Raw genomic sequence first — 17,605 nt, forward strand, 5'->3', positions numbered from 1 at the left:
GACAAGTGTTTTATTCTCTGTGAGCCCCTGCAGATCCACTCTGCACCCTTCTTCGCGGGAACGTGGACGGCAGCAGTGGGTTCTTTTGTCTTCCCATTGGTTTCAGCCAACTGAAACAGCAGCAGGAGGTTTGGGGGTGAGGGGAGAGTGAGGTACTCATTCCTGGATCCCCCCTGCTTAGAAGCAGCTCCATTGTTGTACTCATGGCCACAGCTCCTGTCCAGTGGCTGTCTCATGTGGTCACAGCTTTCTCTCTCCAGTTTCCATGACTACTCCCCCCCTTGCTCCATTAAGTCTAAAGGTGGTAACATCTGCTTACATCAGTTAGTCCCTTGTTGGTTTCTTTTAGCTCTTGTAAATAGTTCCTTTATTAAATTGCCCTGATGGAACTTACCATATGCTTACCTATAAAGACACTGACTGAAACAACCAGAGATTCTGAATTTTTGCTACCACAGATAACCTTTGGCTTCTTTCTATAAGAAGTATGTATTCTTTTTATTGTTTTTAACTGTTCTTTGTTATGAACTAAAGGACTACAGAATTGAGAGGCAGGGAAAATCTTTGCCTAAATTTACCTCCTCCTTCTGTTCTCTTAGCAAGCACTCAATAACAAACTCTTCTAAATCAGAACACAGAGAAAATTAGATTTGCTTCAAAAGCTATTCAACAATTCCTTTTCCCACCCAACAAAGACGTATGGGCTATATTCAGCTATCATTTTCTAAGAATCCAGGTCAATTGATTTGCTTGCAAATCACATTCAAGTCGTGTAGCAAATTTTGCATGGAGTTCATTTCTTCCTCTGGTTGTTGGAAAGTCCCCCCACACCACCCCACTTACACCAGGTAATGCAAGACTCAAATTAAGGTGCAAAACTACAGGAACAACCCTTTGCTTTACCTCCAACTTTGGAATTGTATGCAACTCCGACCCCACACTTGTGATTATTTGCTTGCATGGCAATTTCTCCTGCACATCTGGTCCCATGTCTGAGGATTAGAAAATAGGATTTATAAAACGTAAATGAGGACAGACATTGGTGTTGCATATGAATCCATGGTACGTGGATATGTTAACTTTTTGTCAGGCTTGTTGCTGGTTTTCTTCCCATCGGCATTAGATGAAGTGTAGGTATCAGATGAAGGGAACACGTACTGGAGCCCAAGTATATGAGTTCAAGTTCTATCTTCCGCCACAAACTAGTGATGTGACCTTGGGTAAGTTACTCGTCCTCAAAGAATTGTGGCATCCCATGAAAAATTGTATGCAGAACACTTAGGAAAGTGGCTGGTATATAGTAAGAACCCAGGAAGTGTTAGCTATTGATACCATCTCAAAGAAATGGTTTCTGTACCAGAATTTTGGTGTTAAAATGACTCCTCACTTCCCCTCACTAGTGACTTCCTTGGATTAGTTTAACCTGTACAAGTCCTAGTAGGATGTGTAAAACAGAGCCCCCTCTCAAGCCCTCCTCTCCTCCTCTAACCATATACCAGACTAAAACATCTGAAGGTTTCCTGGTACCAAGAGGATTTTGAAATTTTAACAGGACACTACAGGCTATTTGGGAAACCAGGGTGCTCCTGCAACTCTGACTGGGACCAGAAACCTGAACAAGACTAGTTTTGCAACTAGGGACAATGAGGGTAATTTATGATTTCAGAGTGTTTGGGGAAAAAAAAAAAATCCATCTCTAAAACAGACCAAAGTCCACCATTAAAGTATCAATTCTGAAATTCTGGGGATAGTGATTGTCTTTTCCCATCACTTCCCTGACCTCAGGAGGGTCAATAAGTTGAGAGAAACTTTAATGTGAATTTGTTTACTTCATGACTTTATTCCATTGTGGAAGCTCCTGGGAGCAGCATGAAGGCTGTTAGTGCCTTGGAGGAGCCACTGACCAGATATGCTGACATAGAGGAAAAAAGAGGAAGGGTTAGCTCTGAGCAACTCTGTCAGCCAGCTCCCTTTGAACACTACTGTACTTGACATCAATTAATTTAGCCCAGCATGAAATATAAAAATCCTAAATTGACTGGGTCATTTAAAATAAGCCTGTTTCAATCCCTGGTCTGGGAAGATCCCACATGCCACAGAGCAACTAAGCCCGTGCACCATGACTACTGAGCCTGCACTCTAGAGCCCGTGAGCCACAACTACTGAGTCTGCATGCCTAGAGCCTGTGCTCTGCAACAAGAGAAACCACTGCAATGAGGAGCCTGCACCTCGCAACGAAGAGTAGCCCCCGCTCACTGCAACTTGAGAAAGCCTGCGCGTAGCAACAAAGATCCAATGCAGCCAAAATTCAATACATTAATTAATTAATTTTTAAAAATTGCCATCTCTCAAACCACTAAAAAAAGTTTAAAAATTCTAAATATTGATACTTGATTTATTTAATACTTGTATTATGAATTAAAGAAAGAATAATTCCTAAGGAAAAAAATAAAATAAAATAAGCCTGTTTCACTTATCTTTTTTTCCTAAAATACCAAAGATGATTTCCTGTTCTCCTTCCACTAAATGATGTTCCTCCTTTATGTTACTACTGGATAGGAGTTCTAAGTCAGAACAATGTAATTATCTTTAATTCACAGTCTTCCCTAATGTAGCAGGCACGCACTTCTTTTTGGTCTTCTAGCATTTCCCCCTTTTGGGAAGTGGCCCTCGCTCACTTCTTGTGATTCTCTATCATGAGGCTTGTCCTCCCAGAGAGCATTTCAAGAATTGTTGCAGATTCTGGGGGAAAGAATTATATTCTTTCTCAAGAATCTTCAGCTTTAAGTTCCACGTGAGCCATGTGGATCTTGCTACCAGGCAGTGTTCTATTGAGAATGAAGCTAAGTGGAGGTGAGCAGCACTAGGAGATGGATACAGAGTAATTGGTGTCCTGATGGCATACTATTTGAGTTTCTGGATCTTGCAATGCTTGAAGCTGAACATCTCTTGGGGAAAATATTTTCATATCTCCATTTTACTTAATCTTTGTGTTAGGATTCTCTCACTTGCAACTGAAGCTCTCCTGACCAACACACCCATTCTCTGAGAAATGTATGCATATTGAACACATAGAAGGCACCTTATGCCTGTGGATTAGCCTTCTTTCCTTTTGTGGAAGGGAAAGTTCATTTGCCATCATCGGGGAAATATGCTACCAGAAGTCACCACCACCTGTATTTCCACTTACACAAGATGAAAGACAGCGCCCAAGATAGCAAAGTCTCCAGGTAGAGCCTACAGAATCAACCTGTTGGCAAACATCTCCAGCATTGTACCTCTGTCCTAAAAATGATTCAGTATGACACTACCTATTATTTATCTCTCTTTATATAGTGTTTATCTCTCTTTACATAGTACTATTTTCTTAAAATGTGCAGGATCGTGGTACAAATAGGGGTTGATATCTTTGCCTCCTCTTATCCTCACTTCTCACCTGCACACCTTGAGAAAAAAAGACTTTATTAAAGTGGTTCTATATCATTCTTCCTAGACCTGCAGTTTTCTTTCCTTAAATCAGGCTCTGAGATAAAAGAACACTCTATTATCTTAGAACAATGGTTATAACTGGCATTTAAACAAATTGATTTTTAAAAAATTTTTCCAGAAGATAATTTAAAGACTACTATTGTACTAGTTAAAATATCCTTGCCACACATGTTATAAAATAGAAGAATAATCTGTAATTGGTGTTGAAATACTGATCACAAATTCATGCCAGATTAGTAGTAAGAGTTACCTGCACTTTTAAGATTTTGTTATTTAGTGATTCCTCATTTGATTTGCAGAGGAGAATTCAAATGTAGCTTTTATTAACCTCATTTACATAGTAATAAAGAACAGCAGCAACACAGATAGTTTGGAGAGATAATGCCCTTGGAATTGGGAGATAATAGGTCTCTAGCTGCTATAAAGGCCAAGACAAAATGGGGCCATTCATTTTCTAAACCTAAGGGATTTATTTCTGACAATATGCTAGAAGGGTAACTCTACTTTTATTATACATTTTGATAAATGATGGGGATGCTAGCTTTTTGGTTGATAGTCAAGAGGACCGTGAGAGATAGCTGCTTATTGTGTAATTTTCAAATAGCAGATTCTGAATTGGCTTAGAAAATTGTCTCTGCTTCTGCTCTTATCAGATGATACTATTCTTGTCATGCTTTTCTTCTCAGTGAAAGGAGGTCTACCTTAGTTGCTAAATGAAAAACCTTGATCATTATCGTCATCATAGCACACATTTAACCTTTTCTATATACGAGGCACTATCCAAGCCAATTACATATATAAACTTATTTAATCCCCCTAAGAACCCAATGAAGTAGGTACTATTATTACCTCTTTAGTAGATGATAAAACTAGTCACAAAGAAGTTAAAGAATTTGCTCAAGGTCACTCACCTACTAAGTGGAAGACCTAAGATTTGATCTAAATCTAGCTGCAAAGTCTGTGCTCTCTCGTTTGGCCATGCTACACTAACTATGCTATGTGCAAGGTCCACGGTCTGCTATGCTCTGGAAGCTCAGAGTTTTCAGGCACAAAATACATACAATTATGGGTTGCTTCCTTGGGGCCTTTGGAACTCTGTGAATTGGGGGGAATGTGGCTATTATCAGTACCATAAGTTGAGAGTCCCCTTTTTTGGGGGGGAAGGGAAGAGGGACATCTGAATTCCCCTTCTCATGAGTACAAAACTCTAGAGAATGTCATTTCACCAGGTATTCACCTATCATGCATCTACCACACAAGTTATCACCCACTTTGGATCCTGGGCCAGACCCAGTACACACTGCCTAAGAAGGAGGCTGACACCTTCAGCTAACAGTCTCCTCAGCTGTGCCCATGTGGTCGGGAGCAGATTTCCCTCTTAGTCTTGATCAAGGGGATGGATTGAGAGTTGTCATTTTTACTTCATTCTAGGAAGAGTGTCCTTTTCTTCCAAGCGCTTACTGCCCATTTCCTTAGGAAGCTTCTTTTAGGAGGGTAGGGAACAGATACCTTGTCACCATTTTAGGAGACGAAATAAAAAATAGAGGCAGAGTGAGATGGGTGATTTCCTCAAGGTCATCCTCCCTCCTGGTAATTGGCAAAGCCATCACTACCAGGCAGGCTAACATTACAAGGTCATGCTCTAAAAGAACATGTGTTCCTCCTGGTCTTGCACAGCCCTCACTCAGAAATATGGCTGAACGTTTGTCTCGGGGGGTCCTGCTCTAAGTTCCTGAGATATCCCACTTTCCTCCAAGGGTGCCCTCTCATGGTTCCTTTTGTATTGTTACTGGAATGTTCTAACCTCAAGGGCTGTTTGCTGTTAACCCCTTTAAGAGATAAACCCTAAAAGAAGTAAATGGTACTGAAAGAACCCTCCCCAAGCCTCCCCTTCCCCTCAAGGAAGAAATATACACTCGGAAGTTGAGGCCAAGTCCTGGAGCCCCAGCCTCCCTTCCTGGGGTTTGTTGGCCTCCTGGAGGACAATCCGAAGTAACAACTTTAGGTCAACATTACTACACCAGCCACAAGGGAATTCTGAGAAAATAAGGGAGAAGGGGAGAGGGAAACTGAGAGCAAGAGAGAGAGAACTCTATTGACCCTAATTGGTTAATAATCTGAGAGAGGAAGAAAGAAAAGGGAAGCACTTTATGTGGCATCCACAAAGAGCTTTTCACTACTTGCTCTTTCCATCCCCACTTGTAGCAGCACTCATTTTGCCTTGGCTTTCATCTGCTTTGGTGCAAGTTTCTTTTGGGTGGAGCAGATGAAGAGGAAAGTGTGAATGTCTCCTTGAAGTCTGTGAGAGACATCATTATGCACAAAGGTGAGTTTTCACATGGGCATGGACACTTGAGGCTGTGTGCCTAGAGGGTGAAGTTCCTTTGGAGCTAAGAAAAAAAAGGTTAAAATGTCTCTTGCCTTTGGGTCTTTATTTGGCCTCTTGCTTCGGTGGGTCTGGCTCTTGGCCTCACTCGTCACCTTGTGGCTGCTATGGAGAGTTAATTTAGGAATCAGAAGATATCCTTTTTCTCTTCCCTTTAGCTTTAGAATACCCAGCAGAAATTCTGGAACAGGCTACTAATTAGCCCAATGCCCCGGAGACTGTGTTGGATTTGAGGGCCAAGCCCATGGTATATTTCTCGTCTGGTGCCTTGTCATATTCTTCTGAGGGAAATAGTGAGCATGGTTGTGGCCAACATAGGAAGTCATGGGGATTTGTTACCTTGGTCATCTATATTTCTCTTCATGACTAACATCAAGCATGTTGCTAGTAATAAACGATTCATAGAGGAATTGGGGGCGGGGGGGGTGGACTCAGATTTTTATTCTTTATGTCTCAAACAATTTTTTTTAAAGCCATAACTATTCAGTAACATTTGAGGGGAACATTTCATAATGTAAGAAGAAAGTTTAATTGAAATATGGTTCTATAAGCCCAAAGGAATGTATAAATAGAAACTTTTGTTTCTGTTTTAAAAGCAACAAAATATTGTGGTATGGATGGTGTACATGAACATTTTCTGAGAGCTCAAATGTGGATTATATTTATAGTGTAATTTTCTCAAGTAAGATAAAAGCATTTTAAAACACTTACCCCCACCCCCAAATCCACATTTACTCACTTGTTCTCATTTGTGGGATCATATCGGGGAAATGGATCATGGTCATTATCGTTAAAATCATAGCTAGCCTCTGGATCCTAAAGAGAAAACAAAAATAACACTGTAGCATCATAAAAAAAGCAGTACTTTCGAGTCTTCTATCCCTATCCTATTTCCATCCTGGCTGATAGCTCGAAAGTCTGAATTTTAGAGTTTCTGGTCCAGTTTCTGATCATTTATCATCCCCATAAACCAGGCAGAGGTGATATACACAGAAAAGTGAGCCATCATCCAATTCTCAGTGAATGTTTCCAAACCTCTAGCTCATAGACTCTCATAGGATATTAGAACAGAAGGAGTCAAAGTTTACTTAGTTCAACCACCTCATTTTCCAAATGAGAAAATTGAGGCCCAGAGAATTTGAATGGCTTAATTAAGCTAGAGCCCTAGTTAGTGACACTTTGATGCTCATCTTTCTTAAGAATATAGGTGCAAAGAGCTGGCTGTGGGCTGGGGCTCAGGTCTACAGTGATCTCCTTCAGCCTCCTCAGTTAAAATAAACATGTAATTTAATTAAAGAGGCTGTGCTTGAAATTCAAGACAAGCTTCCAGGTCCCACCCCTCTTTGCAATCAGATTGCTACACTTAAACATCTTCCACGTAAGAATTGTATCACTACTACTGCTACTTCTCTATATTTTCCATAGCTTTTAATAATTCCTAATCTTTTTCATCTCTTCTTTTCCTTCCTGTTTCCTTTGCTCTTTAGCTGGGGAATGTTGGTTGAGTAGAAAGGATGAGAGAAAGACAAGGGGCAATATTCAAGATGAAACACTGATTTAAAGACCTAAAATATTATGGAGAACTTCATAACCAATTAAGTAAATAACTTTCATTTACTTATTTCCCATTTTTAGTAAACTTTTCTCAGCTTGTCATTTTTGTATTGTGTAGTGCACGCTTTCATTTGCATGGAAGGAATCACGTTCACATAACTTCACAATGTGAGAGATATTGACCCATAAGGGATGTCAGCAGGAAGACTGTGAAAATGGTCTCAGGCATCAGGCTTGATTTGATTGCTTTCATGTCCCCAAATACTGAGTGGCATAGAGTTTGAATGGCTTTTAATAATTTAGCTGATGTTAAGTGCCTCCCCCTACCCCAACACACATGCTTTTGTACAATCCTTGGCTCCAGCAAATTCTTTCGATGCCCAGTGATACAAAAAAAAAAAAAAATTTATGTGCACTGGCAGAAGGGTGAGGGAAGTGGCAAAACCGTGGCCCGTCATTACCAGGGCTGACATCAGAGTAGCCTCCTGCTTGAGGGAAGCAAAGTCCTAACTGTGTGTCAGTGTAGACAACTCCCTAAGTTGCAGCAATGGGAGGGCTTAGACTCACATAGTTGGCATAGATGTCTGTGTGATTCCACTCCAAGCCATCATCCAGTACAGTGATAACAACTCCTTTGCCTGTGATGCCTTTTTGCCAAACAGGTATCACATGGAGGTCCAGCTTGGGCAGGGCTGCAGTCATCCTAGTATCTTGCTGATAAAGAAAAACCAAGAAGCATCGGGAAAACCATGATTTGTTTGCTGCAAAATAAGAACTGAAGCTCCAGTCTGGAGACCCATCTTTCTTCTTCCTGGGGTCACTCTATTCGTTAGAAGCGGGCAATTAGGTGAAATAAAAAAACAAAGTTAAGGGTAAGACCAAGTGAATCATCAGAGTGCTGCTCTTTTTCCAGTTGTTCCAATGGAAAATCACTCAAAAGGATGAATCACCCTGTGCCCCTTGTCTTTGAGCTGCGTGGCTTTGAAGAAGTTCATCCCTAAGTTGCTTTCATTTATAATTACATGCTCAAGCTCTTCATCTACCAAAGCTTTATTTGATGTCCCATGTTTCCATCTCCCCCCCAAATCCTGAGCCTCCACTGCCAAACTGAATGTACTTTATATTGTCTGGTTCACAGCTCTTCATGGATGTTTTTATAAATTTTCTAAAAGAAAAGACAGAACCTGGAATGCCCAGGAGACTGTGGTCTTACCAAGACTTGCAATCTAACTGCCTATGTCCAAGTATTAGTGATTTAGGGAGTAAGTACCTGTGAGAGAAGATTTGGGATTTGTTTTCAGATAATTTTTCTGTTAGTTACTGTATGTGGGACTGTAAGGAAGAAGAGCTAGACAGCAAGGGAACACAGATATGAGCACATCCCCAAGCATTCAAGAGAGATGCACTAGAAGAATGCCTGCTTTTTAGTGAAGAGGTCAACAAGATATTTATAAATAACAACAATCAAAAGTATCAGTGAATGCATTGGCCCCTGGCTGATGCTCCTCAGAAAGAGGCGGGGGCAAAACAAGAATTTACTAGGCCAACATGAAGCTGAATCACAGGAGGCTGGAACTACACACAGATTGTTGGCCAACGCCAGAGAAGAAGGACTCTCTGTCAGTCAGAAGAACAATCATATGGTGTGGTTGTTAAGAATATGGCCTCTGGAGCCATGAATTATGCCCCCTCCACTATAATTACGTGATTTTGGCAAGTTATTCAACTTGCCAATGTCTCTGTCTCTTCATCTGTTAAATGGGGATACTTACTATACCTACAACAAAATGTTGTGTGAGAACTAGATGAGTTAACTCACGTCAGACATTTAGAATAGTATTTGACACATGGCAAATGCACCAGTGTTAGCTAATGAGTCTCTCCTGCTGCAAGGAGTAGGTATTGCCTAGGTTAAGAGAGTTTTAAGAGGAGTTGATCTCCTTTCCCATCCATTATGCAACAAGGATGTCTAAGCGTTAGCTCATGGTTGTCATGAAAATTCATCTTTTATAATATTCTCAACAATAAACACTTCTATTCACATGTATTACTACGATAGAGGCTTAACCTTAAAACAGAGGAGAGCGCTCCGTAGGCAAGCAGGAACGCTTACAGTTTCTCCACTAGGTGCCTGCATTCCAACAAGGATTTGATAACTATCTTAAAGGTAGAACTGGTTCGCAAGTCTAGACATCTGCAGATAGATGCCTTTTGTCTTTCCTTGTGTTCCTTCCTTTAGCCTAGTTCAGAAATTCTCACCTGTAAGCGTGTGCAAATTGCCTCTCAGGGCTATATTTACTGAATCATGTTCACTGTACTCTTTGGGTGATTTAAAGGGTTCTCAAGAGTAACTTTGATCAAATATGTTTTTTTTGCCATGAGTACTGTTTTGGAACCCCTAACTTGCAAGACATGATTCTCCTGTACTTATTCCAGATAAACTTAAGAAGACAAAAGGCAACAACCCTTCCTCTCATAGTAGCTAAAGATCTGTGTTTCAGACATCCTCACATAGTAAAACAGAAGATCCAGATCATGGAAGGTCCCGTCAACCCTAATCTCTAGGTAACACAGCCCTCTGCTGAATTATCTATCATTAAAAAAATCTGTTGTGCAGATATAACAAATATCCCAGGTCCTACACAGTCCTCCTGTAGGTACTTACCAAGTACCACTGCTGATTCCACATCGGATCATTGAAGAGATCTAGTGCTGAGTCTCTTAGAACTGAACGTTTACTTCTCTCTTTTTCATACTGTTGTTCAGCCCATAGCACCTACAAGGAGTTTTAGAGCAAAAACATCAACCAATACCCGCCTCTGGCATAATTATCTTCCCTCTAACTAGCTCTGGTACTCTCTCCATCAGAGTTCAGGCAGCCCCACGGTGTTTTCGTTTGACTATAGATCAAACTGGCAGCTCAGTGAGAAGAAGGGATTGCCCACTGGTGAGATGAACATGTCCTCTCTTACAGTAAAATGTACCTTTAGGGGGAGGAGAAGCAGTCAGTGAAGTGATGATTCCCTCAAATTATTTACACTGTGATTACAGTGGAAGTAAAAGTTCACCCTGCTTTCATCAGCGAATGGACCATATTACTCACTTTTATATTGAGGTTCCAGGGTTCTGTGGCAGAAAATTTGCGCATTTTCGTGGAATGAGTCAACAAGCTAAGAGATCCTAGAGACTGCTGTCATGTTGCTCTTACAGCTTAATTTCTCTTTCTTTATATACAAAAATAGAAATTGCAAATGTGACAAAAGACAAGAAAGGCGCTATGTCTTGGCAGATTTGAAATTCTGCCTCCTCTATTCTTCAACCTTCTGTTTAAGTGTATTTAATATGAGAAACAGATCCAGGGTGATGAATGAGCACTACTGACCGTACACACTTACCATTGATTTAGTTTCATGTATTATGCAAAGACACCTAACAATACAAAAATTACCTTCCCCACATTTATAGCATAATCCTATTATACTTGAGGCCCTGAGAGGGTGAGGGGCTGCCTTGTGGTTATATTCATTATGAGATAATACCATGCTCTAATTTTGCTGAGCAACATGACTCTTTCCTACCCAAAACATATCCTCTCTTCTGTACACATGATGATAGTCCATGGTGTGATAGGATATTTTTAATGTGAGAATACTAATGAGTCAGATCCAAAAATAAAAACTGAAAAATAATTTGCAACTAAAGGATAAAACCATCCACTAAGACTGTCCTGAATTTCCAATTAGAAAATATACTGCAAACCTATTATAAACATTGGGAGGGACTTGAGAGCTGGAAATCAGTCACTATAATTTATTTTTAAAGTGCCTGTATTTTCAAGCGTAAGTGTTTTGGCTTAAAATACCTCAATGCTTGGAATATACTGCCTGTCTTCTGAGTTGGTCTTTGGGAACTGGCTGCTAGGGAACAAGTACTAATCTTTGAGGGAGAGAGTCACTTACAGTTGGAGATTTCATTAACAGACTTATAAAGATAGCTTATTGCTGCATTTCAGAGTGCTAATTTGAAAGAATATCATCCCTATCAAAAAAAAAAGGAGCAATAAAATGAAAATCAAAAGCAATTTTTTAAAAATGGAATATAAGAGGAGACACTCTGTCACCTGATCAGATAAACATCCAATTGTTGGAAACAGTGTTATGATTAATGTCATTAACTCCAAATGCCATATTAATCTCTGTAAGAGCAGACCAAGTGGAACAGAGCAAATTAATGGTGTCCTTCTATTATGTATATAATAAGTATCATGTGCTTAATTGTAAATAATCCTTTTGATTTGAAAAGGGAATTAAAAATCATCTAGTCTAACCTCCTACTGCAAGCTTCAGTGTGTTCTAGGGTTTTTCCTGAACTAAAGTTATTCTGGGTATAACTTTTCATAGGATTATATAGACTCCTTTTCTATGAAGTTATGCTGAAGAGTAAATTCTTAGCTCTTCTTCCTTATGCTTTGAGATTTCTCCCCCAAATCAATTATTAAGGAAATATCTAAAGAATAGAACTGGGCCATCTGTTCATTTTAGTGAGATACTGGGTAATAGTAACAGTTAGGTCTGCTCCACTCTATCCAATTTCCTCCTTATTAAGATGAGAAGGAAGGTCAGTTTTACTTTCTTGTGCATTAATGTCAGGCATGTATTTAGGCAGACAAGGAAATCTCTCTCTTGTTTTGCCCAAGGACTAAGCCTAGCCAGAGTGCTAGAAGTTGCCCTACTTTCAAAGCCCACATACAATTAGCCATCTGCCTTGGGACAGCGAAGAGAAGATTTCACTGGACAAGAAACGTTTAAAGTAATGTTCAGGGCCTCTGATTAGGTCTCTCACTTCTAGCCATTAACTTGGGTAAAAGCCAGCAATGGTTGTTTGTGGGCTGTGGTGTTGCTGTCTGTGGTCCTGATACAGCATTCTTGGTCTGGGTTTGGTTGCTTCTTTTCATGTTTGAACACTGGTAACCCAGGCCCAGTCATTTCCTACTCTCTTAATCTGTCTTCCTTTTCTTCTTTTTTTTTTTTTTAAATTCTATCAGTTGCATAACAAATAAAATAGCAAATTATTTTACAGGGTTCACGAATTCCTGTACTTTAAACAGTTCTAGCACCTTTCTGTCACTTATACTTTTCTTTATGGGAAGTTGAAAGTATGTGTTGTATCTCTCACAAAGCTTCCAGAATTCTTTAGAATGTCCTAGACAACAGAAATCATGTACACAGATATCAGGCCAGCCAGGATAAGTTTTCACCAGTATGGCACATTCTTGTGAAAAGGCAACATTGTGTATGCAGATTCCAATACTTCAAATTTCTATTTCATTTCAGCATTCTATTGGTGTGTTTGCTGACCTTGAAAACAGACTTCAAAATCAAAAGGTACATTAGATATACATGAAATTGGCTCCACACTTTACCTATATCCATTCTAGACATTTCCTGCTGTTGCCTAATCATTGAATATGTATACAGACCAGGATAAAAAGAGATCAAATGCTTTGGATCAGACTATACAATAATTACAGAAACATTTGCCTCATGAAGACACGGATTTAAAGCTCCTTCAAAAGCACTAGTTCCCTACATAACCAAACCAGACAGAACGGCAGAATGTTTTTTTCAGTTACACTAAAATATTAAGAACAGGGTTTATGTATTATATTTCTTTGGCATCATCACATCGGATATCAAAGTGCTTGGTACATAATAGGCATATAATAAAAGTTTGTTGATTGATTGTATTGTCAAACAGTTCATCAGTGCTGCCACTTGATTCTCATATTCATTTTCATGCTCTTAGACTGGATTTGTGAGCTAGCGTTTATATATATAGTGCGTGTGTGTGTGTGTGTATATATATATATATATATATGTATAAAATTTAGTCAACCCAATCTGATCCAGTTATTATTATGTGCAATTATAACACTATGAAGATAATAAGAAACACTACAGATTTTGTGAACACAATAAAAAAAATCATATTTGCTTTTGCTCTTGTTAGCAATCACAAAGAAGGCAGATAAGTCATGTTACTGGTTTGAAGACAAATGCACAACACTTACACGATCATCATCAGATAATCTCTTAGTGATATGAAGGGCACTCCTTCGAGACCTCCGAGGATGGTTTTTATGTTTGAATAAGTAGTGATTTTCAAGTGACCCAATCTATAAAAGAAAAAATTAAAATAAAAATCTTCTTTCCAAAATAAGTATCTATAGGTTAGGTTGAAACACAGCTAACTTGGAGACAGGCAGCTTTTGTTAAATCCATTTCTTGTATTGAGGTTAACATTTTTCTTCATGAGGAAGACACTGATAGAAGCCTTCCCTCTCAGTGTGTTGAGTGAGATGAGCTTCATGACATTATCACTTGGGCTCACAGCATGCTTGGGAGCTGTTGATGCTTCTGTTCCATGTATTTCAGAGGAACTACATTTGCTTTTCTAGGTGATGTTATTGTGTAGATAGACATTTCTTAAAATATATTCATTTTGTCAAATTTATTCTGTCAGAGAACAATAATTTGTGGAAGGCAGGCAAACCCTTTGGTACGATATATAGGCAGTGCCACATTCAGCTAGAATAATTTGTTACGAAATATAGCCATTGAATCCATAGTGATAATTATTATAAGCTACTAGTAGTGACCATCTGACTTTCCAATAGTTCAAGGCTTTGAGGAAGAAACCAGCATGCCACATTTAGGACAGGTGTTCCACCTTGGAGTGTGTAAACTTCTCTGGGTGACTGTCAATACATTTGGTCCATTTAGAACTAAGTTCATTATTCTTTGAAGCTAGTTTCCCTTTATTCAAAATAGTACTTAATTTGAACCTACCAAATTCTCTAGATGCCCTGTATGTTTTTAAACTGAGACAAACAACTGACAATGGGTTATTTCAGAAGAACTACATTCTTTAAATTGGTGTTTCTTATCACCTAGAGAATTTTGTAATAGAGATGCTTAGGGCCTGCTCCAAGCCTGAACCTCAGGGGCTGAGTCTGCTATAAGCTTTACATGGAGTTGGGGAGACAGAATATTAGCCATAAGAAAAGATCACCAGTGCTTCGCTCTGTTTCTGCTATCAACTGGTTTTGCTTCTTGTCACCCCCGCCCCCAATCCTAGCTTTTGAGGCCTTAAGGAGCTCAAGATAGTGATGCTAAGTTAAGTGTAAACAAAGGAAGAAACAAGCAGAGCCAGGAAAGCACCATCAGTCTTTTACAAAGAATTATTATTTTAAAAACACTTACTAGTAATGCCATTTAACTGGAAATATGCATATGCAAATCACATGCAAGTATAGATAGGTTTTCCCACTATTTTCTAAAGCCTCTTGTGACTATGCCACCCCTTCCTCGAAGATCCTACCAAGAGTACTGATTTATTGTTATTTATTTATTTATTGAGACTTGTGATTTTGAAAGACAGTCCACATAATGAATGGTCCGGGTTTGGATGTATGTCTGGGGCTAATAAGGTGAGAAAATGAAGAGGGAGTTATTTTTTGCTCTCTCCTCCAATCTCCTTTCACACAATTACCAATGCTATTTAGCTGCCCAAAAGTTCCCAGTTTTTTTTTCCCTCATAGAACACACAAGATTTCCATGATGCCCACAGTACCCACCCATGCAGTTCTGCCCACTACTCACTCTCTTTTTAGATCCCAACAATGCCTTGCGGTTCCCAGACTTATAGGTAAGTCACTTTCTTTTTTATCTCCCTGGTTTCCCACAAGCTGTTTTCTATGCCTGGAGTGCCTTCTCCAATGTCCTCATGTTCTCCAGGGCAACCTTTGATTCTTCTTCTTAAACCTGTGCAAGTGTTTCCTCCTTGGGCTGTCTTCTTTCACCCCTCCCCAATTCCCTTCCATCCTCAATCCTTCAATCAACAAGTATTGAGACTCCAGGAACAGCTTCTTTTGCTATACCAATTGCTTGCAATTGCAGTCATTTGTTTCTAAACCAGTCTCTAGACTCTTGATTCCTTGAAAGTTTATTTTCCTCCTATTATTCCTCAGCCCCTAACACGGAGCCTAGCACAGAACAAGGACTGGACAAAAGCAGAAGTATGGGTCTGCTACTGGGACACGGAGAAGAGAATTCAATATGCGTATTGACTTCCCTGCTGGGGATTTCAGACAGTTTGGCTCATGAAGTTGGAGAATGAAGCCTCTGGGAAGGAAAGGCACATTCCCCAGTGGATCTGGATCTATGGAATTGCCAACGCCCACACCCCATTACTCATCCATGACTTCAGCTGCATCTCTACCACCACCTCTAGAAAAAACGCGCCAAAATGTTTTACAACTCCTTCCTCCCTCCCACCCACCCCCCCCCCGCCCCCGTTTCCATGCACAGCAACTTACAAGGCAAGGAATGAGGGCTTGATTCTGAGCCAAGGGAAAGGAAGGCTCATATTAGAACTCACACCCCCCTGCGGTGCACAGCTAAGGAGCCCCCTACATAATGCCTTAACGTCCCGCCACCCCCCAGCTGTCTATTAACCCAGGCCTTGCTTGGACGGGCAACAGCTTTTTTCACTGGATGAAACCCCTGGAAAGCTAATACGCATTTGGCTGGGGAACAAGAAAGATATCCTTTCCCCAGTCACTTCGGCAGCTTGACCCTTCAGGGGAACTGACCGAGCAAAGTTGTGAAGCTCGGACTTTGCAAGTTTCCATTGAGAATCCAGAGCTCGCGGTAGAGGCCCGGAGAGTTGGTCCCATGTCTTTCACCCACCTCATTCTGCCACTCCATAGCCCCCGAGCCCCCGGGTCGCGAGGCCCGGCTACTGACACTCTCCCGTTGCCCTGGGCGTATCCTCGAAGGCTGCCGGCGAACATCTCCAAGCCTGCTTGGCCCCTCGAATCAGGACTTGGATCTGCTGCTGCCATATTGAAAAGAATGAAACAGCCAGCTCCTGACGCAGACCCGCTGAGTCTCAGGGGACAGAGCGCACTGCCTCTCCTCTGGGCACTGGTTAGTAAGAGCCTGCGTGCATCTCAAGTTCCGTGAACAAGCGTGGAGGGGTTTTTCTTCCAAACCGCGCGGGAACGGATTTCAATTCCAGAGCGGACAGCAGCAAGACTAAGCTGTACCCAGCTGCAGCGGCTTGGTTCTGCCTGGCTGCGCCCAGCCCAAACAATAAATAAGGCAAGCCTTCTCCAAGCGCGCCAGGGCCGAGAGCTAGAGAAGCTCCCGCTCCTTGCCTCTGTGCTCAGGAGAGTGCAACCTGGGACTCCCACATGGGAGATTACGCTCCAGTCCCGCCCTCGAGCCCCAGAAAGTTTTTTGAAAGTGCAAACTCTTACCTGACCCAAAAGGTCATAGCCCAGCTCCTCGGCTATCGCAGAGGCTGCCTCCGGTCCCCCGGGGATCTCCGCCGCCCATTCATTCACAAACTGCCTCTTCGCTTTTACATTATTCAGTGCACACCAAGCGCAAAAGAGAGCGAAAGCAGTACACTGCAGAGTCCAGGCTCTTGGCTCCATGGCTCTCCCACTCGCTCGCACACGAGTGGGAAGGAGAGGGGGAATGAGAAGCAAGATAGAAAAGCCAGAAAGGATCGCCCCTTCCACCCTCCGGCTCTGGACCACTTCTCGCTCCCGGTTGTTCTGCGACAAGACAGAGACGCGCAGGAGAGGCTGGGCGGCGGCGAGCGCTCAGTGCAGCGCTTCGGTCTCCCGGTCTCCCGGCAGAGTGGAGCCCCAGCCCTTCCGAGTCGGAATGGAAATCAGTGTTTACACGTCAAATCTACGAAAGCCATCTCTTGACGTCAGATCTACCTGGACTAAGATCTGGATGGTATTCCCAGCGGGATGGAGAAGCGGCTAAAATAAGCAGCAGAGAAGAAAAGGAAGGAAACGTTTGCTCGTATCGGTTAAGTCTGCTCCCGTTCTGATTGTAAATTCTGTAGCCGTGAGGAACACCTTCACTTCTCAAAGAGAAGTGCCCCATTTGAATATAACTACCACGAATCAAAGATCTGGCGTGCAGCACACTTTCCTTCCCTTCTGTCCGTTTTCTTTATCTTTACTTGATTATCTTGTGTAAGAGGAGAAGGGAGGGAGGAGGATTCTTATAACGGCCCTGTGGATATCGGCACCTGCTATGAAGAACAGGGCTTTTCAGTCTTTCAAATCGGACAGAGGCTGGGAGGGCAGAG

At 41.3% G+C, this 17,605-nt stretch overlaps 1 protein-coding gene across 1 annotated transcript in view; it reads right to left on the minus strand.

Annotated features, from left to right (window-relative positions):
- PCSK1 (proprotein convertase subtilisin/kexin type 1) overlaps positions 1–17,185 on the minus strand; it is a 40,984-nt gene extending 23,799 nt beyond the window's left edge. The window contains exons 1-6 of the mRNA XM_022592435.3: positions 16,752–17,185; positions 13,500–13,604; positions 10,095–10,205; positions 7,997–8,143; positions 6,615–6,691; positions 904–992 (exon numbers count right to left, since the gene is read on the minus strand). Coding sequence (XP_022448143.1) covers positions 904–992; positions 6,615–6,691; positions 7,997–8,143; positions 10,095–10,205; positions 13,500–13,604; positions 16,752–16,931 — 709 coding nt within the window. The 5' untranslated portion in view covers positions 16,932–17,185. The remainder of the gene's footprint in view (positions 1–903; positions 993–6,614; positions 6,692–7,996; positions 8,144–10,094; positions 10,206–13,499; positions 13,605–16,751) is intronic.
- Positions 17,186–17,605: the final 420 nt, after the last annotated feature.

Source organism: Delphinapterus leucas, chromosome 3 (assembly GCF_059928025.1).
Source record: "Delphinapterus leucas isolate spDelLeu-1000000601 "Yukka" chromosome 3, BTC_Dleu_Yukka2, whole genome shotgun sequence".
Lineage (NCBI taxonomy): Eukaryota > Metazoa > Chordata > Mammalia > Artiodactyla > Monodontidae > Delphinapterus > Delphinapterus leucas.